We start from the raw sequence: 26,195 nt of genomic DNA, 5'->3' as shown, positions 1-26,195 counted from the left end.
GAAATGATTTATCTTTGTCTCATTTTTTTACATTCCAGAAACCTGACATTTTAACAGGGGTGTGAAGACTTTTTATATCCACTATGTCGCACGGTATTTTCAGTTTTTTTTTTTTAAATAAATGCAAACATTTTAGAAAAAATGCACTTTAATGAATTTTAGTGCACACAAACATGATATAATACCCATTTGTTTTGGAAAAATATAACAAATAGGTATCCATTTACTTGGAGTAACCTTAACATGTCACGCTTTTAAAATTGCATGCACTCGTAGAACTGCGCCAAACTTTGGTACCTAAAATGCTGCATAGGTGATGCTTTAAATCCTTTACATGTACCAGTTCAAAGTGAGAGATATCATTTTAGCACCAGACCCCCTGTGTAACTTTAATGTTTGCAGCGATACCTCATGTGTGGTGCGAACACAGTTTACATATGTGTGCAGGACTTATGTAAGCGTTTGCCTTTGCGCATGAGCACAGGGGGTGCTTTACATTTTTTTTATTTTATCACTTTTATCACCAGGGTTGGACATTATCCCTTGTGATAGCATGGGCGGTGATGGGTCCTCTTTACTGAGACATCTGGGGTCTTTTAGACCCCAGATCTCGCCCCTGGCCTTAAAAGTATCTGATCTAACCAAGATTGATCAGATGCTTTCAAAAGCCAGTAATGGCTTGTTTACATCCTGGTGAAACCGGAAGTGACAAAATACTCGTTGCTTTTCTTAGTCCATAGAGATGATCAGGGATGTCCTGGTCCTCAGTGATTTCTATGGTAAGTCAGTGGAAATGCCGGTTTACATCCTGGGCTCCCTGGTGCCACAGGAGAGCCCAGAAAGGCGGCAGGAGGGGAGGCAACCCCCTCCTGCCACATGCAAAAGGAATTCAACAGCTATTTACAGTACAATAACAGTACAATAAAGAGAATCGCCAGCAGAAAAAAAAAAAATAGATAGCTGCAGACATCATCCTGGTCACACCACTGAAAGTCCAGGATGTTATATGATGCCCTATGGGCGGAAAGTGGGTAATTAGATTCAATGTGACTCTGTCCCCACACAGACTGGGGACACCGTGCACTTCCCATCATTGACACACAATGCAAGAAACCTAGCTTCTAGATCTTTAAACCTTTTATAAGGATCAAATCCCAGATTATAACTGGTAATGAGATCTGCCAGCACAGTACAGACGGGGTTAATTAGTGTAAAAAGTGATTGTAAAGTCTCGTGTTTTTTTTGGTTCCCCCCCCCCCCCCCCTATAAAAATAACAAACATGTAATACTTAACCTGCTCTGTTGCAGTGGATTTGCATAGAGCAGCCCGGATCCTCCTCTTCTCGGGTCCCTCTTCTGTGATCCTGGCCCCTCCCTCCTGTTCAGTGCCACCACTGCAAGCAGCTTGCCATGGGGGCACTCATAGCATGCTTTAAGATTAAAAAAAAAAAAAAAAAACCTTCTGCCTTTACAACCACTTTAACTTCCGGGTTCCCTCATGATCATTGATCATGAAGGGAAAGCAAAGCATGTTTTTTTTTTCAGTTGGGAAGTTTTCAGTTGTGTGTTTTTTTTTTTTTGTTTTTTTTGTTTTTTTTTTTTGTTCTGTTATGTGAATGGGAACATGTAACAAATATATAAAGTAGCCATTATCCCAATTTGGCTGCAAATTTTGAAATACACTGCACTTACTGCATGCATGCATATAAAATAAATGCAGTTTTATCTTTCTTGCGAGAATAAAAAGCCATGTAAGATTCTAGACTGTTGTCAAATTTTGGGAAGGAATGCGTCTCCCTCAGTGCCCACTGAACCCACAGCAAAGAATCATAAAGTTCGTTTGGCACTCCTCTGACCCATTTTCTGCCAGCAAGACTTTACTCAGTCAGTCCAGACTGGACCAGCACCTGGTTCAGCCTTTCAGCGATCTGCCAAGAGCCTGAGCCAGCCCATTCTGCCCCCTCCACAGCCCAGTGCTCCAAGTAAGTGCTGGAGGGGAGAGCAGAAAGCCACTGACTTGACATTTACGGCTCTCTGCTGAGAGCGGAGGGGGAGAACTGAGCGATCAGTGGTGTTTGATCACCCAGTTCTCAGTGTAGAGGCGGCAGGGTACAGATGCAGCATTTGACTGATGCTGCATCCACCTAGGTGAGTATGAAAATCCCGAGCATCTCTTTTAAATTTTGCTGGTTGTATTCTCCTCCCTAACACCTTTCATGACTTTTACTGTTTGGAAGTGTCCTGCTGTTCTTCCAACCCCTGAAGCTACAATGTTTATTACTTCTGTCTATAAAACCTTTAACCAGATTGTATCTTTATTTTATTTCAATATTTTCCAAATGTCTGCTTAGTCTTTCCTTTTTATATCTATTTTCTTGCTAAGTTATTTACATGCTTTTAGTTGGAGCGAATAAATCGCGCAAGAGAGCAAGGCTGGAAGAATGTAATTGGTTCAGGAGGAAGTGGAGACATTAAGGTGATATCACAAGCCAATTACTGTATATTATTTTGTAGTTCAGACCTAAATGGCCCGTCCTTTATAGATCAGCATAACAGTTTCATGGTTGGGTCCTAAAAAATGTAATTCTTTTACAGGCACCATATTTCGGTGGAGGTGGAGGGGCAGCTCCACCACAAGCTGCAGGTCGCTCTTCCTATGAGTTTTATCATTCCATACTAGAGCAAATGCAAAAGCAGAAAGAAAGTGTTAAAGTAGCAGAGGAAAGAGAGGCCAAATACCGAGCAGAAGTACAAAACTCTGATGCAGCTCAAAGGTTTGTTATTTAGCTGTTTTTTGTTTTTTTTTATTCTTTTTTTTTTTTTTTGAGTTTTCATAATGAAAATGTAATTTAGCTGTTTAGTTCTGCCCAGAAAACCCAACATTACCTGGTCTATGCAAGATTGATGTCTGACTATCCCCAATAATTAATAAAATTAAAATAACATGCAGCGCTTATCTATTATGAATTGGATACTAAACTATATTGATTTATAGTAGATGAGCGCTGCACTTTATTTTAATTATTTTTTAATGTTGTGAAGTGCACCACACGGGTGCCAACAGCTCGGAGTGAGAGGGAATTTAGACATCAGCTGTATGGACACTATACAATTTTAAAAAATGTTATATCCCCAGTAATTATATTCCATCAATAGTACATCAGAAAGCCTTGGTGTTGTCTTTATCTTTCATCTGCAGAGCTGCTGCACAACCGGAAGCTCCTAATGGCCCTTCATCTCCTTATCCGTTACCTGATGGAGATGCGGTGAGGAAGGAATTGAAGAGGCTAGAGCAGGTTTCCCGACAAGCACGTGCAGACCGGTCAGTGGTATTAAAAGAGCCATCTGGTGTTTTTTGTTTTAGCAACAAAAGTACAGTGTACACAGCTATGCGTGAAGGGTGCGTTGTTTTGGTCATATAACATGACCCAGTGCCGTTTCAGATTAAAAACCGCAACAACACTTTCTTTTATGAAAGCTCAATTATTGTATAAGGCAGGTCATAGTTTATTGCTGGAAAGAAAATCTCTTGATTCCCCTATCAACACTGTTGGGGGGGGGGGGGGGGGGGGAGCTGTCCCTGCTGGGAGAACACAATGATTATTGCTAGTGGCTATAGCCTCTGGCAAAAAATCATATTCTAGAAATCTGACATGCTGATTGTACCCGTTTCAATAGATGAATCGACTTGGATACAATCAGCCTGCCCCCATAGATGGATCACATCTCAACTGGTTCCTGCAGAACTGGTTAAGATTCAAACCATCTATGGTTGGCTTAAGGCATATGGGAAAAAGAGGAAAAAAAAGGTAAGGCATTTTTAACCACTCTTTCTTAGTTTGTCACTGAAACTCATACAGGAAAATTCTTTCAAGATGCAACAGGAGCATCCTCCTTTTACTCAATGTAAGCTGTGATGTCAGTCATTGATTTATTGTCTTTGGTTTGTTAAAAGGAATGAGTGTTTTTGTACATGTTTCCTTTTGTCTCTATGATCCACCTGTCCCACTGTAATCTCAAAAGATTGTCAACTTTGCAGACATTGTAGTCACTTGGACCTACAGCATTGATGATGCAAGGAAGGTGTGGCTGCCAGCCCTGTCACTGCTTTTAATCTGCCTCTGTGCTGTCCATATTCAGAGAGGCACATATAGCTCCGCCCACAAACACCCTGGTAGTAACTTGTGGCCTCATTGTGGTGATGGGATATGCTGGTTTAGCAGGAGCTTGTATGTTCTATAGAAATAATGTGCCAGCCCTGCTGGATCCATTTAACCCTCAATATCTCCTAGTGTACATAGTCAGGCCAGCCTAGGCTGGTGGCCATACACAGTGCAAATTTCTTTCCTGCAACTGTGGGTTGCAGGAAAGAAAATTTGCATGATTCCCCCATCAACACAGACGGTGCTGACAGGGGAATCCCTCCTGTCGAGCAATTGTCTTCTCCCGACTGAGGCGGCCACGAAGCCGTCCCCGCTGGGAGAGGACAGTGATTATTGTTAGCGGCTATAGCAGCCGCTAGTGATCATCGCAAGAGACTTGGTGCATTCAGCCTGCCCATTAATGATTCGAACTATGTATAGCCGGCCTTAGAAAACAAATTTACTTATTAAACGAAAATAACGAAACATGAAAAAAATAAAAATAAAAAAAAATTCTAGAAAATTACTTGGAACCCCCCACCCCCCCCTATAAAAAAAAAAATAAAAAATAACAATAAAAAAAAAATCTCCTAGGTGACGCTTTTATCTTTTATCACTTTTTGACTAAATCCTTGTCAATTCCATTTACTATGGATTTTAATTCTGAAGGATTGCACATGAATAGTTAATTTTTTACCACTTGTAGTCCATTCATGTTACTTCTCCACAACTTCTTCTTATGCTAAATTGAACAATCTAAATAGCACTAAACAGGAAAAATTAATAACCTTGATAAATAGGCTTTATATATTTTAACAACATCACACAGAAGACACCAGGAGTGGATACATTTTTCCATGCAGCATGTTTATTTAAGGAAATATGGAAATAATATGCTTTTTATATCTTTGTTTTTTCTTTTTTATAGTCGGTATTAGCTAATGTTTTTTTTAACAACATTTCTTTATTTTATCAGATAAATATTCATCTGTATTTTCATATGCAGGTAGAGTTCTGGGCTCCTTGCTGAATATCCTTTTCTGTTTTCATTTAAAAAGGCTGTTAATCAAGCCCAATATCTTAATCTAAAAGTTACACGCACAAGTGAATTCGTTTGATCAACTACTTTTTCCCCTTCCCTCTATACGACCTATAGAAAGCTTCAGTCAGCATGTGACTGAAAGGGAACAGCTTCTGCCATGTCGTTTTGAAAAAAAAACATGATATACTAAATACATTACAGAAAAAAGATATGTTATAAAATAGCAGATTAAGCATGATTTGATTTGGACTTCTCTTCTGTTCATCTACTTTCCATCTTGTTGATGAATATAAACTATTAACACTTCTATTTTGGAAAGCATTCTTCATTTATAGCATTTTTTCACACCTGCCTAATACTTTTTGTATACAAAATCTACTTTTAGTAGCTCATTCATGACAGGCAGAGTGTTATTGAAGCTAAAAGGTTGAGGCTCAAATGTTGGGCAGACGTATTCTTTTTTTTTTTTTTTTCTTTTTTTTTATTCCCATGGTCTCCAAACAAAATCCTTTTTATCTAATCGTGATCAATTATAAAATCTGTGATTTCTGAATGTGGTCCTTTTTTTATATTTGTTTCAATCTTCCTTACTAAATGTTTTTATGTTACAAGTAACCAAATTTAACAACACTACAATCTAGTAAGTAGCACTACACACGCAATGTAATAGGTATACAGATAAACCATATTACCAGAGCTGAACTGTTCAGTGAACCCAGATTGAGCTCAGAGGCGAGTAAAAATAAAAAAAAAAATAAAAAAACGAAAAACTATATTAGTATTGATGAACACAAGTCCAAACCCTGTAAAAAAAAAAAAAAAAAAAAAAAAAAAAAAAAAAAAAATAGCAGCTTACCATAGGAAAAAAACCCCATTGTGGAAATCAGATAATGGGGTCGGGCCAGTGTGCACCAGCCCATGTATGCGATAAGCCGATCAGCCCACATGTGATGTCTTGTGTTGTGTTTGCATACGATGAAAACTTTCTATTGAGTGCTTGTTGGGTAGATTCTACAGTAACTTTACAAGTGTTTGTGTGGGTTTTTTTTTTTTGTAAGAATAATTGCTTCTGTTTAAAATTAATGTTAGGGATGTGATCTGACTATATTATTGTTGTGTGCTTCAGACATCGAGGACATATGGCCGCTGAAAGAGCAATACAGGTTGAGGAATTCTGGCAGAGGAAGCAGGAAGCCATGCAAAACAAAGCTCGGGCTGAGGGACATATGGTATGGAATTTGGTTTGTGCATTATGGTGACATGTTCTGATTAATAAATAGGAATGGGGTGTATTAAAGAGGTTTTCTAGAGAATAGCTTCCCATTTTTAATCATATAATTATTTGACCATTGATTTTTCGTTATAGTATAAGCAAATACTGCAGCAAAAGTGTTTAAAGAACAGATTAACTTGTATTGAAGTTGTCCCCTACTCCTTCCCCTCCCCTGCCTTTTTGTAAACCATATCAAGTTATCTCCAGACCTAGTCCTGGAGATCTTCACTGTATGGCTCTACCTGGAATTGCACAGCCTTTGCATGGAAAAGGACCTGGCTGAGTCCAGCTCAGGAAGCTGCATGCCCCACTAATACCCATGGCTGGGCCATACGGTGGCCCCGGCTGTCCACAAGAGTATGACTCCAGCCATAGGCATGAATTGGGTAAGTGGCTTTCAGAAGGCAGCTGGTAAGATTTTCATGCAAAACCTGATTAACAGTAAATACCTGGGCATTAGGGTACAACTTTACTGAATTAAAATGTCTCGGTGTAGGTTAAATTTATTGATACCCCAAACTTTTTTTTTTCTTTTCTATGAGGATACAGTAGAACCCCTATTGGGAATTTTTCCCTGTTGTCCGGGGCTTCTTTTGTGAGATTTTTGCTCCCTTTCTGTGCTGGGGATAACCTTTTAGCAAACAGGAAGTGAGAGAAAATCTGCAACAGGAAAATGGACAGTGATAGAAAGCTGACATGTTCTAGTCTTTCCCTAATTAACTTTAAAAAAGAGAAGCTTTTCACTTCTGTCTGTGTTCTGTGACTTCGGTAGAGAAATTTGCCCTTGCTTTCTGTTTTGGGGGACTCCAGACAGGTAGTGAGGAAAAAATCTGCAACAGAGAAACAGACAGCAATGAAAAGCTGACAGAGGGTCTTCATTCCCCTAATTAATAATAATTAAAAATAAATAAATAAATACTTTTGTTTTGCTGTCCGGGATACAGCCTATTTACCAGACAGAAAATGAAGGTTTATCTCCAAATGAGCCTCTGATCTGACTGGAGTTTTAATCCTTCCCTACTCCATTCAAAACTAAAAGAAAAAACATTTTGGGTATGGATACCCAAAAACTACCACAGTATTATCAGATTTCAGATTTTGGCCCAGTTCACACCAGGAACGCGTGCATTCCCATGTGGTGTGCTTTGACAGCCTATACATATGAATGGCCCACAAAACGCACTGGACTGTATTTTTTTTTTTTAAAAACTCACTGCACCAAACCGCGTGGTACTGTGGTAGCATGCGATTTGGTTCCTGCAAACACACTGACTGCGATCTGTGTTTGGGGTGCCATTAACATTGGTACCTGCATGCAGTTCACAAGGGCAGCGCATTCACCTGGGGTGCAGGAAACATACACAGAGTGTCCCTTTCCTGCACTGTGTTTTGGTGTGAACCTGCCTTTTTATCTTTGTCGAGTTGTCTGTACAATGGCTGTTTATTAATGGGCATTATGGTTGTACTATTCACACAGCACATTGCCTTCTTAAAACAGTGCATGTACAGGGTGTTTTTTTTTTTAACTGCAAATTAAGGGTGGACAACATTATTAGTTTTGTACCAGTTTATGCAGTATATACTCAAGCAACATTTCTCTTTGGCAAAACTGAGATGCTTCCATTTTTGCATTTCAGGGTTTACATGAAATAACTTTGGATTACATACTAAATATCAGCTCAGGGGTTGACGGAGCAGTTACTCCTTTTTTCTTTATTTAACTTTTCTCCTAAAAGTGTTTAGCTTAAGCTCTTTTATGGCTTTAGTATAGAAGGAGATGACAGTAATTAGTGTAGTGCCATATTTGCCTTGAAATATTTTTTCAGTACATGTGCTTATATAAAAGCGAGTTTACCTGCATCTGTGTTCTTAACTAGTTCAAAAGCTGTGCTATTTAAAGAAAAGCATAACTTTTGATTTCCTGCACGAGCAATCAGGCTGCCCAAGATAAGCCTTCATAAATGCTTCCTTTCAGTAAAATATCTGGCTCCACATAGTAAAATTTTATTACACTCTGCATGAGTGAGACTAGTCAGCATTTAGCTAGGACCTTCCTGATCTACTTAAGGTGACCCAGTGGAAGATAATAACATCTGTACCCTCTAGTGTTTCCTTTTGAGAATTGAAAAAAAATGCAGACAGGTATAGATCACAGCATATATTGGAATGTGTTGTTTAAAATGTTACCTTTTTTTCAGTCTAGTCCTCCAGCAATAAAAGCAGCAAAGTATTTTCTGATGCTTTTTGCTTTAGAATTGGCTACCCATATTTGAGTGCCCAATATTCATCTGGAAGGTCTTAGGTTACATGCTCACAAATACATGTGCGGAACACCACACACAGCTCCATAAACCTAAGTTTCAGCCTGAGCCTTTTGCTTTTGAGCTTAGTCTCATCCATTTCTACCAGTAGTCTAGATTTTATTTAACCTATCAGAAATAAACTAAAAAAATTAACAGGAAAATAAGCGAGAACGAGGAGTTAATTAAGGCTGATTGGATAAATCTGTGCTGATAAGGGCATTAAATAGGCAATTTTTTTGTTGCATTGTTTTAACTGACATCATATGCAGATTGAATTTTATCCAAATGGAATTTGTGTCTCACTATCCCACATCTGTTGCAATGGGGAGCAGTGATGAGATCAGGCATGTTTGGACACAGGTCTGAACCCACCTGGGCTATCCCACCAGGAAGCGGTCAAAGGCAAAAGCGGCGGTGGATGCATCGTTCACCCTGCAGCCGCACGTAAACATGCCTCTTGCTTATGTGAGGCTGTATGCCTCTGCCACCTTTTATTGGCTTTCAGCTTTGACGGCTTCCTAGAGGGATAGCTCAGGTGGGATTGGACTTGTGTCTGAACATGCCTGAGCTCATCCCTACAGGGGAGAGGGAAAGAGTGTACTACACATGTCCTGTACTTTTTAAATTACTTTTTTTTGGGCATATGTAACTGGTTAAGTAAACAGGGTAGTACAAGGTACTCAAGAGGCTGGCAAGCTGCATAGTTGAGTGTATGTCATTTTTGGTGGCATATGGGCATTCTGGTGCTAAGTAGCTTTATCTTCTACTTATGCTAATTTATTTTTTTTTGTTTTGTACAGCCAGAGCTGAAAAGTATCTGGCTACTTGGGGAGTTGGGCAGCCTGCTACAGATTTCTTTCAATGTTCTTTTTTACTTTTTTTTTCATTATGCTGCCTGTCAACAAGCTGATTATATAGGAAAGTACAAAATAATATAAGAACAACCAGTTATTAACATGTACATAAAGGTTATGAGGTAAATAAGTGTTGTGCTACAAATATCAAATTTTTAATATCTAGTATTGGTGTTTCACTCATATTTGCAGAGACTATTAGCTCAGCTCTTACCTCCATAACCTTTATGAATTGTGCAAACACAATTTTGTGCATGCACCAACCCGTTAATTATTACAGTATTTCTTTAATTGGTCACTAATTGTTTTAGTCACGTTTTGTGAGTCAATAGTATTGAGTTTGTAGCGCAGGAGTTAATCACAAGCGCACTTAATAGCATGTACATGTTTAACATTAGGCGTAACATTTTTAACCGCTTGCCGACCGTCCCACACACATGTACATCGGCAGAATGGCACAGGCAGGCAAATGGGTGTACAGGTACGTCCCTTTAAATTTGACGCCTTACTGGTGGATAACGCGTGCGCACGCACGCCGCGGGAGCGTGCCCGTGAGTCCCGGGAACTCTATGTTCGCCGGCGGCCTGCGATTGCGGTGTGGAGAAGTAGAATGGGAGATGCCTATGTAAACAAGGCATTTCCCTGTTCTGCCTTATGTCATAACAGAGATCTACTGCTCCCTGTTATCGGGAGCAGTGATCGTTGTCATTTCCTAGGTAGCCCATCCCCCCCACAGTTAGAATCACTCCCTAGGACACACTTAACCCCTTGCTCGCCCCCTAGTGTTTAACCCCTCCCTGCCGGTGTCATTTACACAGTAATCAGTGCATTTTTATAGCACTGATCGCTGTATAAATGACATTGGTCCCAAAATAGTGTCCTATGTGTCTGCCATAATGTCGCAGTCACAACTTATTGCGATTTATTTTTTATTTATTTATTTATTTTTTTTACCAAAAATATGTAGAAGAATACATATCAGCCTAAACTGAGGAAAAATGTGTTTTTTTTTTTTTTTTTTTTTTATATATATTTTTGGGGGATATAGCCTTTTTCAAAATTGTTGCTGTTTTTTTGTTTATAGCACAAAAAATAAAAACAGCAGAGGTGATCAAATACCACCAAAAGAAAGCTCTATTTGTGGGAAAAAAAGGACGTAAATTTTGTTTGGGTGCAACGTCGCACGACCGCGCAATTGTCAGTTAAAGCGACGCAGTGCTGAATCGCAAAAAGATTTTGGTTTCTAGAGGTAGGGTAGATCAATCTTTCCTATACTTTGCCTAGCTGCTAAACAACAAAATGAGATAACAAAGTGGGGGGACAGGAACGGGACTTTGCGTGAGGCACGTGGGTGAATATGCTGCGCCAATGATGGGGTTGGGGTGTGAGAAAATGAACAAAACATATAGGTTAACAGTTATATGGATGAAGTGAGAGTAAAATGAATAGGGTCAACATAGATAATGGTAAAAGGTAATGATGGTAAAAAAAAGGTTTTTATTGGCATAGATATTCAGATCAACTACAACCAATGAGAAAGAGGACACATATAGAATCAAAATAAACCATGTTCGCAACAGTGTATAGATCAGCAGGGTTCATAAATAGTTGTACAGTTGCAAGAGCATATATACATTGTGCAGTCAGTGTATACATGAATGGATCTGGACTTGAAAACATATTGACAGCAATGTATAGACAAGCGAAGTACATGAATAGGTAATGCATTGACAAAAAGCACATATGCATGGTACAGACAATGAATGCATCAATAGATCTAAACTCTACGCGTTTCTTGGCTTTAAACCAATCGTCAGGAGTCCGATGCAATAAAACTATAACAGAAGCAATGGAGTAACTGTTATTGTGTGGATAGGTGTTTGTAGAGAACATATGTTGAAAATATGATCTTCTGCATACTTACAGGTTGTGCAGTAGTAGGTTTGTGATGACCTATGTATGGCAATGTGATGTTAGTCTGGGTCCATGGAGTCTCCCCCGGGGCTGAGGCAGAGAGCGCACCCCAATGACGCCGGCCACAGTGGCCCAAGTGACATAGGCACCCACAGGACCGGCAGGCAGGGACGTCCGACAAGGACAGGGAATGTGGAGGAGCTGGGAAAAAATATGAACAATGGAGGTGTAAGAAAGTGTGAAATAGAGGATGGTAATGTTAGGGAATAAGTGAGGTAGGAGCAATAGAGCGTGCCCCTAAGTGTGTGAAAAGGAGCTATAAAACTGGGGGAGTGAGAGTGGTGGAAAAAGTGAGGCATAAACGAGAGAACCAAAGTAGTTGGAATGGGTGAGGGAAAGTGGCTGAATGTGAGGGAGTTACCTGAGTGGTGGGTGCCCAGCCGAGCCAGAAGTCCAGTATGCATGGCGGAAATATGGGATGCCAAGCCAAATGGAGCCTAAAATAGCCGCAAACATGCGGCGCGCTCACGCCAACGTCACGCGCGGGCATAATGACGCGGTGAGGGGAGGGGGGGCCCGATGAGTACGGCCTCCTGACCAACCACACAGCGCTAAAGCCCGGAGAAGGAAAGACTCTAAACATCCCGTCCGCGGCGGCCAGGACGCCGCAGGCGGGGTGTAGGAGGCATGACGTCGACGCGCCGAGGCCAGGGCCCGCCCACGTCAATGACAGGAAGGCAATGGGTCCCGGGCTGGGCGTGTCGCAGCCCCGGGGAGTAGACTGAACGGACCCCAGCATCACAAATGTATCATACGGATGGCATTGTGTAAAGAGGAAGAAAGAAGGGCGGCCAGAGCGGCACAATGTAAAATACAGAGACAATAACAGGGGCCAGCGTGTCTTCGCCATAGTAGTATGGCAAAGAACACAATAGTATAAATATGTGTTGGTATATAGTATATTATTAATCCCAGCGCAGGCATCTTGCTCTGTGCAAGGGAGCATAGAACATCATATGTTAGTAATCCTTGCACAGGAATCTATTCTCTGTGCAAGGGAGTATAGGCAATAACGAGCTTTAGCCCTACAGGCTAAAGAAAAACGAACAAATCAAGATTGTTGGGAGGAAAAACAAAAAAAGGAGGGAATAAACAAGGGTAAAGGAATATAAAAACTTTAGCCCTGAATTAAATCAGTGGTTTGTTAAGCTAAAGAAATGGGCAGCCATGTGAAAAAGAAGGATTCAGATATAGATGAAATTAGATTAAGTATGAAAAAACTAAATATAAAGGGGACTTTAGCCCTGAATTGAATCAGTACATTTCCTTAGCTAAAGAAAATAAAATGAAAAAAATATAAATAAAGAAAGAAAACTTTAGCCCTGAATTGAATCAGTGTTTCTTTGACTAAAGAAAAACAGAATAAATAAGTGAAGCGAGAAGATAGAAAACGAGAAGATAAGTAATGGAAAAAACAGAATGGAAGAGGGAGGAAAGTATTTGCAAGGAATGAACCTTGTTGAAAAAGTGTAGAGGACTGTAGGGCGATGGGGGACAAATCCAAACCAATTGATATTTTACTGAATGAGGATAATAAAATTGGTAGGACAAGGAAAGAAATTAATGGGGTAATGGATAGAGCAAAAAATAAACTGTTGTCTAATGCCATGTACGGTTAGTATGAGGATCTAGTTGGCAGAGAGTGGAGGTGTAAAGGCCAGAAATGTCGGAGGAGTGACTCATACAAAACAGTCAGTAGATGGACAGGGGGAGGACCTAAGGTCTCAATACAGTACATCACAGATATTGGGTGAGAGGGGAAAGTAGAAGAAAAGGAAAAAACGGAGGAGAAGGCACAGAAAAGGGAAAAGGGGGCCTGGGGGTGATAATGTGTTGAGAAGGGAGTGACATGAGCAATGAAACAGAATACCAAGGCACACGTAACAGATGAATGTATAGAGATGTGTGGTCATGGATAGGTGGAATATTTTGGTCACGAAAAATGGGTGTTTTCCACCCTAGTTATCATACGTCAAAAGGGGTTGTGACCAATCCACACCTTGTAGTAGAGAAACACCCACATGTCTCCATCCCAAATAAATGTAACAAAGTGGGGGGACAGGAACAGGACTTTGCGTGAGGCACGTGGGTGAATATGCTGCGCCAATGATGGGGTTGGGGTGTGAGAAAATGAACAAAACATATAGGTTAACAGTTATATGGATGAAGTGAGAGTAAAATGAATAGGGTCAACATAGATAATGGTAAAAGGTAATGATGGTAAAAAAAAGGTTTTTATTGGCATAGATATTCAAATCAACTACAACCAATGAGAAAGAGGACACATATAGAATCAAAATAAACCATGTTCGCAACAGTGTATAGATCAGCAGGGTTCATAAATAGTTGTACAGTTGCAAGAGCATATATACATTGTGCAGTCAGTGTATACATGAATGGATCTGGACTTGAAAACATATTGACAGCAATGTATAGACAAGCGAAGTACATGAATAGGTAATGCATTGACAAAAAGCACATATGCATGGTACAGACAATGAATGCATCAATAGATCTAAACTCTACGTGTTTCTTGGCTTTAAACCAATCGTCAGGAGTCCGATGCAATAAAACTATAACAGAAGCAATGGAGTAACTGTTATTGTGTGGATAGGTGTTTGTAGAGAACATATGTTGAAAATATGATCTTCTGCATACTTACAGGTTGTGCAGTAGTAGGTTTGTGATGACCTATGTATGGCAATGTGATGTTAGTCTGGGTCCATGGAGTCTCCCCCGGGGCTGAGGCAGAGAGCGCACCCCAATGACGCCGGCCACAGTGGCCCAAGTGACATAGGCACCCACAGGACCGGCAGGCAGGGACGTCCGACAAGGACAGGGAATGTGGAGGAGCTGGGGAAAAATATGAACAATGGAGGTGTAAGAAAGTGTGAAATAGAGGATGGTAATGTTAGGGAATAAGTGAGGTAGGAGCAATAGAGCGTGCCCCTAAGTGTGTGAAAAGGAGCTATAAAACTGGGGGAGTGAGAGTGGTGGAAAAAGTGAGGCATAAACGAGAGAACCAAAGTAGTTGGAATGGGTGAGGGAAAGTGGCTGAATGTGAGGGAGTTACCTGAGTGGTGGGTGCCCAGCCGAGCCAGAAGTCCAGTATGCATGGCGGAAATATGGGATGCCAAGCCAAATGGAGCCTAAAATAGCTTAACAAACCACTGATTTAATTCAGGGCTAAAGTTTTTATATTCCTTTACCCTTGTTTATTCCCTCCTTTTTTTGTTTTTCCTCCCAACAATCTTGATTTGTTCGTTTTTCTTTAGCCTGTAGGGCTAAAGCTCGTTATTGCCTATACTCCCTTGCACAGAGAATAGATTCCTGTGCAAGGATTACTAACATATGATGTTCTATGCTCCCTTGCACAGAGCAAGATGCCTGCGCTGGGATTAATAATATACTATATACCAACACATATTTATACTATTGTGTTCTTTGCCATACTACTATGGCGAAGACACGCTGGCCCCTGTTATTGTCTCTGTATTTTACATTGTGCCGCTCTGGCCGCCCTTCTTTCTTCCTCTTTACACAATGCCATCCGTATGATACATTTGTGATGCTGGGGTCCGTTCAGTCTACTCCCCGGGGCTGCGACGCGCCCAGCCCGGGACCCATTGCCTTCCTGTCATTGACGTGGGCGGGCCCTGGCCTCGGCGCGTCGACGTCATGCCTCCTACACCCCGCCTGCGGCGTCCTGGCCGCCGCGGACGGGATGTTTAGAGTCTTTCCTTCTCCGGGCTTTAGCGCTGTGTGGTTGGTCAGGAGGCCGTACTCATCGGGCCCCCCCTCCCCTCACCGCGTCATTATGCCCGCGCGTGACGTTGGCGTGAGCGCGCCGCATGTTTGCGGCTATTTTAGGCTCCATTTGGCTTGGCATCCCATATTTCCGCCATGCATACTGGACTTCTGGCTCGGCTGGGCACCCACCACTCAGGTAACTCCCTCACATTCAGCCACTTTCCCTCACCCATTCCAACTACTTTGGTTCTCTCGTTTATGCCTCACTTTTTCCACCACTCTCACTCCCCCAGTTTTATAGCTCCTTTTCACACACTTAGGGGCACGCTCTATTGCTCCTACCTCACTTATTCCCTAACATTACCATCCTCTATTTCACACTTTCTTACACCTCCATTGTTCATATTTTTCCCCAGCTCCTCCACATTCCCTGTCCTTGTCGGACGTCCCTGCCTGCCGGTCCTGTGGGTGCCTATGTCACTTGGGCCACTGTGGCCGGCGTCATTGGGGTGCGCTCTCTGCCTCAGCCCCGGGGGAGACTCCATGGACCCAGACTAACATCACATTGCCATACATAGGTCATCACAAACCTACTACTGCACAACCTGTAAGTATGCAGAAGATCATATTTTCAACATATGTTCTCTACAAACACCTATCCACACAATAACAGTTACTCCATTGCTTCTGTTATAGTTTTATTGCATCGGACTCCTGACGATTGGTTTAAAGCCAAGAAACGCGTAGAGTTTAGATCTATTGATGCATTCATTGTCTGTACCATGCATATGTGCTTTTTGTCAATGCATTACCTATTCATGTACTTCGCTTGTCTATACATTGCTGTCAATATGTTTTCAAGTCCAGATCCATTCATGTATACACTGACTGCACAATGTATATATGCTCTTGCAACTGTACAACTATTTATGAACCCTGCTGATCTATACACTGTTGCGAACATGGTTTATTTTGATTCTATATGTGTCCTCTTTCTCATTGGTTGTAGTTGATTTGAATATCTATGCCAATAAAAACCTTTTTTTTACCATCATTACCTTTTACCATTATCTATGTTGACCCTATTCATTTTACTCTCACTTCATCCATATAACTGTTAACCTATATGTTTTGTTCATTTTCTCACACCCCAACCCCATCATTGGCGCAGCATATTCACCCACGTGCCTCACGCAAAGTCCCGTTCCTGTCCCCCCACTTTGTTACATTTATTTGGGATGGAGACATGTGGGTGTTTCTCTACTACAAGGTGTGGATTGGTCACAACCCCTTTTGACGTAACAAAATGAGATATTGCACAGACAGAAACAATTGAGTACTGTCCATGATCATTTTTTTATTTGCACTTAACGTCCAAATTTTTAGGACAAGCTTTCAGGGTTGTGTCCTCTTCTTCAAGGCCCAAGCTGTACTAACACACAATGTTTTAGCAGAATATTAAGACAAACTCTGAAGGGAAAAAAATGCAAAAAAAAACAGACAAACTTTTGTGTATTGGTACAGCTTGGACCTTGAAGAAGTCGCACCCCGAAAGCTTGTCCTGAAAATTTGGATGTTAGTGCAAATAAAAAAAGTATCATGGACAGTACTCAATTGTTCTTGTTGCAAGTGCACTAAAATGGCTACATTCACCTCAAGCACCCAGACGGGGAATGCCTGGTTTCAGTGAGTTGGCCAACTCCCCGAATCGCATTGTGGAAAAAAGCAGTAAAATAAACATGTTGCAGGATGCAGAACCTGTGTATATAATGAGCATACAGTATATGGTTGCCACCATGAGTGTATATATAACTACATGGTGACATTTGCTGCCAGCGAAGGTGCTTGCCTCCATAGCAGGGGAGAGGGAAAGGAGATTTTGTAAAGAGAGATGGAGGACCCAAAGTTGAACGAAGAGAATTAGAAAGTCGGTAATGGCCATCTAGAGGTAGTGCTGGTTAGAGTAGAAGTAGAAAAAGTGAAGGGAAAGAACTTCGCCAGAAGGATGGGGGGGATGAATCCTGTGGGGTCCAGTCTGCTAAGCGTAGCAGTGGTGGCCCATTCAGGTGTTCATCTGTAAAGTAAAGAATGGTTCAGAGTAAGGTGATCATCTTAGGTTATCCATGTGTCCCAGAGCTTAATAAATTTGGAGTTGGTATCGGTGAGTATGGAAGCGAGTTTTTTATGGGCCATAGTACCCACAAGTCGCTGCTTGATCTCCGCAAAATTAAGAAACAGTTGGTGCCAGGCCTGACCAGTGTTTGTCAGACTGCCAGGAAGACAGATCCCACCAGTTTCTACTGGACTTTAGTCAGAGATGGGATCGACTTGTGTAGTAAGGCTTCCCAGGGGTTGCATGCGAGGGGAGACATTCAGGACCGAACTGATCATTCTATAAACTGCAACTTTACCTTTTGACTACCGAGGATCACTACTTTACCAGATGAATGATTGTTTTGTTTTTTTCTAATGCAACATACACTTTCCATCATTTTAAGATCTGTAAATAAAAAGACCCTTTTTTGAAAGTATATAAATAATGATAATAGATACTACCTCACCAACTTCTCTCTAAAGCAATCATCAAAATATATGATGTATAACTAATGGTTTTGGTTCCACAGCCAACAGTATAATTACCTAAATTGATATTATACAATATGTACTCCAGATGTCTTCATGAAGTTTACCATGCATCTTGTACAAGGATCTGTCCTTCACATGTATGTGACTTCATTGATACAGGGGTCAAGAATTTGAATTAAAAAAAATAAAGTATCATAGATCTTTAAACCCTTACACTACACTGTTCAGTTTGGCTCCACACAAAGCACATTATTAAAAAAATGCTTTGAGATTTGATGTTATATGTTGATCTCTATATTATGTACCTAAAGGACAAGTTCACAAATATTACAAAAAAAACAACTTGCTCCTAGCGCCCTTAAATATATTAAACTGGGCAACCCCTCCCCGGTTTATTTACCACCTCCTACAGCCATGGCCTCTTCTGCAGTCTACAGCCCAGCCAGTAAAATTCCAATGCTGGGCTACATGCCTGTGGCTCCTGTAGTGCAGGTATGTCACTCTTAAAGCCACACTAAGTTTAGTTTAAAAATAAAAAATTCTATTCAAGTATGTATTCTGGGCTTAAAAAAGTACCTTCTATTGTGCTCAGTCTCCTCCTCTCCGAATTGTTGTTGTGTGTGTGTGTGTGTGTTTGTGTGTGTTTTTTTTCCTGCTGTGATTAATCCTCCTGTTAGAGTGGGGCTATGTTTGTTCTCCAGGATCCCACTGTATGTAGGAATGTAGCCACCGGGTCTTGCTTGCTCCTTGGATGGACTAGGGACTAGGGACTATGGACTTTGGATTATGGGATTTGTAGTATGCACAGAGCGGTGCACATAACTGCAAGTAACATACACTGCTTGTTTCAAAAAATCATGGAGGCAGAAAAACCACAGTAATACATTTTTTGATGAAAAATAGATTACAGGGCTATTAAAGTGTTACTAAACCCAGGACCCTGCTTTCACTATATCTGAACTCCCACAGTACACAGAACATTGAAATGCAATTATTTTAGTAAATAAACTGCTAAATACCTTTTCTCATCTGGTTCTCATTTGCGGCGCATTTCGGCCGCTAGCGGGGCGCTTTTACCCCCCGCTACCAGCGGAGAAAGGGTTAAAACCACCCACAATGCGCCTCAATAACAGCGTTTTGCCGGCGGTATCCCAGCGCTGCCCCATTGATTTCAATGGGGAGCAGCGGTGGAGGAGCGGTAAACACACCGCTCCTTCACCGCTCCAAAGAAGCTGCTGACAGGACTTTTCCTGACGTCCTGCCAGCGCAGCGCTCTGGTGTGAAAGCCCTCGGCTTTCACACTGGAGACAATGCTGCAGCTGTTTGAGGGCAGATTGCAGGTGCTATTTTTAACGCTATAGCGCCTGAAAAACACCCTCGGTGTGAAAGGGGTCTTTAGAGATCCCATTTGCAGTTTGTGAGAAGCCATGTGGGGGGGACACAGCAAACATGTGAAAGAAGGTGATTTGGTCAGATGAGACTAAAATTGAACTTTTTGGTCTAAAAGCAAAATGCTGTGTGTGGCGGAAAACGAACACATCACCTTAAACACACCATCCCCACCGTGAAATGTGGTGGCAGCATCATGTTGTGGGGATGCTTTTCTTCAGCAGGGACAGGGAAGCTGGTCAGAGTTGATGGGAAGATGGATTGAGCCAAATACAGGGCAATCTTAGAAGAAAACCTGTTAGCATCTGCAAAAGACTTGAGACTGGGGTGGAGGTTCACCTTCCAGCAGGACAACAACCCTAAACATACAGCCAGAACTACAATAGAATGGCTTAGATTAAATTTTATCCATGTGTTAGAATGGTCCAATTAAAGTCCAGACCTAAATCCAATTAAGAATCTGTGGCAAGACTTGAAAATTGCTGTTCACAGACGCTCTCCATTCAATCTGACAGAGCTTGAGCTATTTTGCAAAGAAGAATGGGCAAAAATGTCACTCTCTAGATGTCCAAAGCTGGTAGAGACATCCCCAAAAAGACTTGCAGTGAAAGGTGGTTCTACAAAGTATTGACTCAGGGGGGCTGAATTCAAATGCACGCCACACTTTTCTGCTATTTCTTTGTAAAAAATCTTTGAAAACCATTTAATTTTCCTTCCACTTCACAATTGTTCGATAATTTTTTGTTGAACTGACAAGTTTGAAAAGTTTTGTTGTTAAGCAGCTGCAGCCACTATTTAGTATTCTAAATAGTGGCTGCAGCTGCTTAACAACAAAAATTTTCAAACTTGTCAATTCAACAAAAATTGATCGAACAATTGACTTTTGTCAAAAAGGGAGGGCTACACATTCGATTTGACATTGGCCCGTCCCACTGTTAAGCCTCGTACACACGATCGGATTTTCCGCAGACAAAACCTCAGACTTTTGTCCGAAGGTGTGTGCCTGGATTTTGTCTTGCATACAAATGGCAAGGAATTGTCAGCCAACAAACACGAATGTAGTGAGGTACTACATGGTTTTTTCAGCTCTTTAGCGCCACCCTTTGGGCTCCTTCTGCTAATTTTGTGTTAGAAGTTTGGTGAGTGTTGATTTGCTCTTTTCATTTTGCGCTTTTCATTTCGTGCTTTTCAATTTGTTTCTGAACGGCCGTTCGTCAACCAGACATGTTGCAGAATTGGAAGATATAACGTATTCTATATTATTGGCCTTGGAGTTATTGCTTTGACCCAAGTCCAGTCCAGGAGGAAGAGGAGTTCTTGGACCAAAAATTGGCTGCTTTATTAATCATGACCAATTATATCATATGCCTTTGCTGTGGGAGCTCCAGGAGAATAATCCAGATGATTTTCAGAATTATCTCCGGAGGACGGACGCCTGCTTTCACCAACTCTTGGCATTGTTGACCCCCTACATTAAGAAGCAGGACACATGCATATTTTATTTTATTTATTTATTTATTTCAGGTACTTATATAGCGCCGTCAATTTACGCAGCGCTTTACATATACATTATACATTCACATCAGTCCCTACACCCTCAAGGAGCTTACAATCTAAGGTCCCTAACTCACATTCATACATACTAGGGCCAATTTAGACAGGATCCAATTAACCTATCAGCATGTCTTTGGAGTGTGGGAGGAAACCGGAGTACCCGGAGGAAACCCACGCAGACACAGGGAGAACATGCAAACTCCAAGCAGGTAGTGTCATGGTTGGGATTCGAACCAGTGACCCTTCTTACTGCTAGGTGAGAGTGCTACCCACTACACCACTGTGCCGCCCACACATGCATATGAGGCTTTTATTTATTTTTTGTTTGAATAATAATGATTTGATTTGTTATATTTTCTATATTTTTGGATGCATAGAATGCACCTAATGGTTAAGTTCTATAGGTAGGTAGCATGTCTAATTTTATTTGTTTTCTTTTTTTTAATGCACAATAAAAAAATTGTGTAGAATAATACTTGGCTATGTGTTTTACTTCAAATGACAGTTTGGGAGTAGGCAGTTACATTAAAAAAATACAATGTAAAATAACAAGGGACACCAACATAGTTGTATCTTTGATCTTAAAAACTACGGGATAATGGTGTTGTGGTAACTTGCCCAAAAAAGAAAAAAAAAAAAGCATAATAATATTGTTCTTGATATCACTAGGAAAAAAAAAGCCTTTGAAAATGTGTTTGCAATAACTCCATCAGTATCACCAGCAAAGCAGCTTTATTATTATCCCATTTAAAGAAGAAGAGAATGTGCGATGCATTTCGAGATTTCATAATTTGCCACGTCACAAATGTCAATTCTCAATTACGTGCGCTGGATTACAAGACAGACTGCTTCTGGCTCGTCCTTGCTTCCGAGCATGCGTGTTTGTACTTTGGACTTTTGTCCGACGGACTTGTGTACACACGCTCAGAAAATCCGACAACAGACATTTTGTCCGTGGAAAATTTTAAAACCCGCTGGCTGAATAAAAAAAAAACAAACCTTCTATAACCAGCTTTAGACTTTAAACTTAGGTGGAAGAGTAGAACTTCATCAGTGTGACGTTCGTTAACCATCAGCCTGGAAGAGGGATGGTGACCAAGCTCTATTGCTTAACTGCAGTGAAGAAAACTAACCAGGATTCCGCTGCCCATTCACAGAATGCGATGCATTGTGGGATTGTAGCTTGGTGAGTTCTGTATATGGTGTATATATTATTTATTTATTTTTGTAAAGGGTAACCGAAGCAGAGACTTTGGTTACCCTTTACAATGCCGGAAGACAGGCGATGAGCACAAAATCCAGTAGCTGTGTGGAGGGGAGGATTAGCAGAACTTATTTGTGTGATGTTGTATCCCAGAAAAAAATTATAGTAAACTCCAGATTAATACAGCTTTATTTTAGTTTGGGATTACGTTAAAAAGCTTGGCTTGATATTATTATTATTATTATTTTTATTATTATGTGAACTTTTGCATCCTGAATCGTAGTGAGCAAGGTTTCAGCTGTTAACATCTATGCTGATAGCTACTTTTGTTATCAACTATTTCCTCTACAGCCCTTGAACATTAAAACCTATAAATGTACCAATGTGTGAGATTTAAATTATGATCCATTTCTGGGAAAAGTCTTGAAAAATGTTTCTGAGGTTATATAAAAAGGTCCCAGTCCTTTGCGCAGCACAGTCATCTGAGCTGTTCATTGGCCTTGTATGATGGACGATGTGCGGAGGAATGCTCAGTTGCTAACAGACAATGACTATTAATACACCATTCTGTACTGGCTTCACTTCTCCTCTCCAGGATTAAATTATAAATAATTACGACATCAGAGTAGCCAAGGGAATCTAATGTTCATGGTCCTGAATGTTTTTGCGGCATTTTTCCTACATTGTCTATCCTTTGTGGTTGTTTTAAGATTTATTCATTCAGTGTTCCTCATTAGTTTTTCCGAACAGTCTGTAAAGCTGCCAGTGCAGTTTTAGTCAGCCTGTCATATCTTCTTGCCACCTAAAGTGTGCTATGTTTTAATATTTTTGTTGTTGTGTTTTGTATCCCATTTCTCCATATGCGTATGGTGATCCGGTGTTGCATAGTTTGTGGCTTTTATTTGTAGCTATTTTTTCCCCAAAGCCAGAGCTCAGCTTATAAGTAGCATTCAGCCTCCCAATGTCCTAAAGCTTATGGGAAACATATGATGCTATTACTTTTCAGGCTACTAAATGCTCATAACCTCCTGAACTGTCTGAGACAATATCAAAAGATGCCGTCTGAGTCATGCGGCTTATGAGCAACAAGAGGAAGATCGCTGGTATAGAGGCTAGGAGCAGGGAGGTGAGAATTGTAGATTTCCCAAATTACCTAATCAGTACCAATTCGTAGCATTAACTATTTATACATGTCACATGAATATGTAAGTGACATTTTTTTAAATCGATGGAATTATTCCCCTTTGTGGCCTGTGGCTTTTATTATTTAGAGCCATATGATATATATTCAAGTCTTGTTTACCATGGCTCCTTTCTTTCCTTCATGTTTCTTTGTGTTTTAGTTGAATAAACCACAGTACAGACAGAGCTAGACTGACTCCATAGCAAAGTGTCACACAGGGTTCATGGGTGATTTATAAATCATTTAAAAATGTATTCTAGTTTGAAAGGGACATGTTCTTGGTGGGTGGCAGTAACATACCTTCCAACTTTTTGAGATGGGAACAAGGGACACCTATTAGCAAAAGTATGTAGGCATAGAACACGCTCCCTTAACAAAGAATTATACAAAACAAATGATTAGTTAAACCTACAAGTGTGTGTTTGTTTTATTTATTTATTTTTACCACTACTATTCCCGTATACTGGCTTTTGAAATTTTTCAAATGCAATTTAGAAATTGGGTGAAAGAAAATGCTCTTTGAAAAATAAAAAGTGCATTTTATATACAACTATATAGATCAGACCAAAATGAGGAACAAATGAGGAAAGCGGTACAGAGGGATTTTGTTCCAAATCATACTCCATCTTCCCAAAGCACACGTTCTTGGAAAAGCTCTCGAAGTTTGGGTATGGAGCAACAACCAGCTGGAGACTGGTTCAGAAAGTCACAAAAGTGCACTTTTCTTGTGATGTGATCATGCAATAAATAATCTGTTTGGATGCTACTTTGTTGATCCATGGTGTGCTGGCAAATATCTACTTTGTTCCAAATCAGGGACAGTCCCTCAAAATCGGGGACATTTGGGAGCTTTGCAGTAACAGCTATGTACAGGTTTCCCCTGAGTTAGTACAGAATAAAGTCCACCTAGCTTTCATTTATTTTCAGACTCTCCAGTCTGTCTATTTTACAAAGTAGTGAATGTGAATTTCACCAAATCTATGGTGGAGAATCAATTGGTGTAATTTAAAACACCTAGACCTGGAAGATTCACCTGCAGAGAATGTTTGCTGAATGTCATACTAAATATGCCCTCAAGTGTCCTGTTATACTCTTTTTATAGGCCTTCAATGATCTACTCCTATGATTAATGCCAGCTTATCTTTACAGCAAATTGAGCAGAGTAGTAATGAAATTAGCTGCAGACTAAATGTCCATATACATGAGCCCTAAGGCGGGCTTTATGACAATGTAACCGCTGCTGACATATTCCGATGTTGGGTATAGATCACTACAACCAGTCTTGGGGCAAAAAATAAACATAAGTGGGTTGCTTTGGAAGAGTACTTTTTTTTTTTTTTTTTTTTTAAACCCTTTTTAATGTAGTCCCCACCATTCTTACACTTCATACATTACATGGTAAACAGGATGCACTGTACAGTCTGGCAGCTATCTATGGAGGCAGGCCAAATTCTTCAGGAGGAGGGAAGGCCCGACACAGAGAAGAACAGGTAGGCTTCCCGCATGCCTGAGCCTCTTCTAAACATTCTTGCACTGTTTTTCATGACTAATCGTATCCTTTATTTGCATGTTCCCTGTGTATTCTACCTAACCCATAGAGGAAAGCCATATCTCATTGTCGTCTGGGGTTCTACCTCGCCTCCTAACTCAAAAAACAGATACAACTAAGTACACTCTACACACATGGGCTGTGTTTTTCCTTCCTGTCTGAATCATGCACTTGTGTCTGACATATTTAATTTTTGCTTTTGAATGAGACTTGCATCTAAACCCAGTATTATGCACCTCAAATTGTTGGTGATAATAACAGTTTGCTGTCCTGCTTGAATGCTACTATGTGATTTGTAATGCTACTAAGTGTTTGCCATTTGAATTGCTTTCTGTACTATACCATTGCAGCTAGTGGAGTCAAAAATCCCTACCCATCCATCAAGATGCATTTAATAGTCTTTCATCAGTTCCAAAACATTAGCAGTTGCATTGGAATAGTATTCAATGCAGTATGACAGGTGTTCAGCTCAAGACCCTTTAATAATACAAGATATACAGGACACACGCAGTCGTTCAAACAAAAGCAGTGATAAACGATGACCACTGGCATCCAATCAAATTTTATATTTCATTGGTTTACAGCAGTCAGAACAATGAAAGAGGCTTGCTGATTGGTTGCTATGGCTAACTTTTTTTTTTTTTTTTTTTGCATATTTATCTTAAATTAAAGCTTCTCTAGGATTTATTTCTCTACTCATACTACAGATAGGTCAGAGTTCTGCAGTATGGTAATATTTTACCCTTTAACGGACTTGGTTATGAAAACAAATTGAAGGCATTTAAAATTTGTAATTTATTCTAAATGTTTGTCTTGGGAACTGTAAAATAGGCATATTTTTGCCATTTAGCATATTGTTACCTAAAGGCTTTAGGTTTAAGGTTCTTTAGTTCTTCAGAGGCTAAGTTTTTTTTTCCATATATATTTTATGAATTGTTTTTGATTTTACAAGTTTTTATTTTCATCCTATTAGGAATATTTAGCAAGACTCAGGCAAATCAGGCTCCAGAATTTTAACGAACGACAGCAGATCAAAGCTAAGCTGCGTGGAGAAAAGGTAAGCACAGTAAAGTGACTGTATATTGAGTTATTTTTTTTTTTGTATTGTGAATGTTGGATTCTGTGTCGCTGTGTAAGATGGTGACAGGAAATGAGCAGTTGGATTAGAGTGGGCCAGAATTTGGGCCGAAGGTCAAATCAGACCAAATAACTAGAAGGCTTAATATGAATTGGCTTCGCTGTCCATAATGGTGGGTGAAAAGACTTCAAAGTGAAAGTTGGCACATGAACCAATTCTGTTAACTTTTAATTTGATGCGAAATCTGTCAATTTAAAAATTATATATTCAAACATAGCTATCTTTTATCTGCTTTGCTGAAAAAAAGCTTGCCT

At 40.4% G+C, this 26,195-nt stretch overlaps 1 protein-coding gene across 3 annotated transcripts in view; it reads left to right on the top strand.

Annotated features, from left to right (window-relative positions):
• The window catches only part of NEK1 (NIMA related kinase 1), a 205,843-nt gene that overhangs the window by 91,826 nt on the left and 87,822 nt on the right, over positions 1 to 26,195 (top strand). For 2 of the 3 annotated variants that reach the window (XM_073606279.1, XM_073606272.1), the window contains 6 exons: positions 2,402 to 2,476; positions 2,596 to 2,774; positions 3,200 to 3,322; positions 6,311 to 6,413; positions 24,661 to 24,744; positions 25,777 to 25,860. In XM_073606279.1, coding sequence (XP_073462380.1) covers positions 2,402 to 2,476; positions 2,596 to 2,774; positions 3,200 to 3,322; positions 6,311 to 6,413; positions 24,661 to 24,744; positions 25,777 to 25,860 — 648 coding nt within the window. The remainder of the gene's footprint in view (positions 1 to 2,401; positions 2,477 to 2,595; positions 2,775 to 3,199; positions 3,323 to 6,310; positions 6,414 to 24,660; positions 24,745 to 25,776; positions 25,861 to 26,195) is intronic. The other variant, XM_073606287.1, reaches the window with a different exon arrangement.

Source organism: Aquarana catesbeiana, linkage group LG01 (assembly GCF_042186555.1).
Source record: "Aquarana catesbeiana isolate 2022-GZ linkage group LG01, ASM4218655v1, whole genome shotgun sequence".
Classification (NCBI taxonomy): domain Eukaryota; kingdom Metazoa; phylum Chordata; class Amphibia; order Anura; family Ranidae; genus Aquarana; species Aquarana catesbeiana.
The sequence above is the reverse complement of the archived record's forward strand: the minus strand, read 5'-3'. Positions and strand labels throughout refer to the sequence as shown.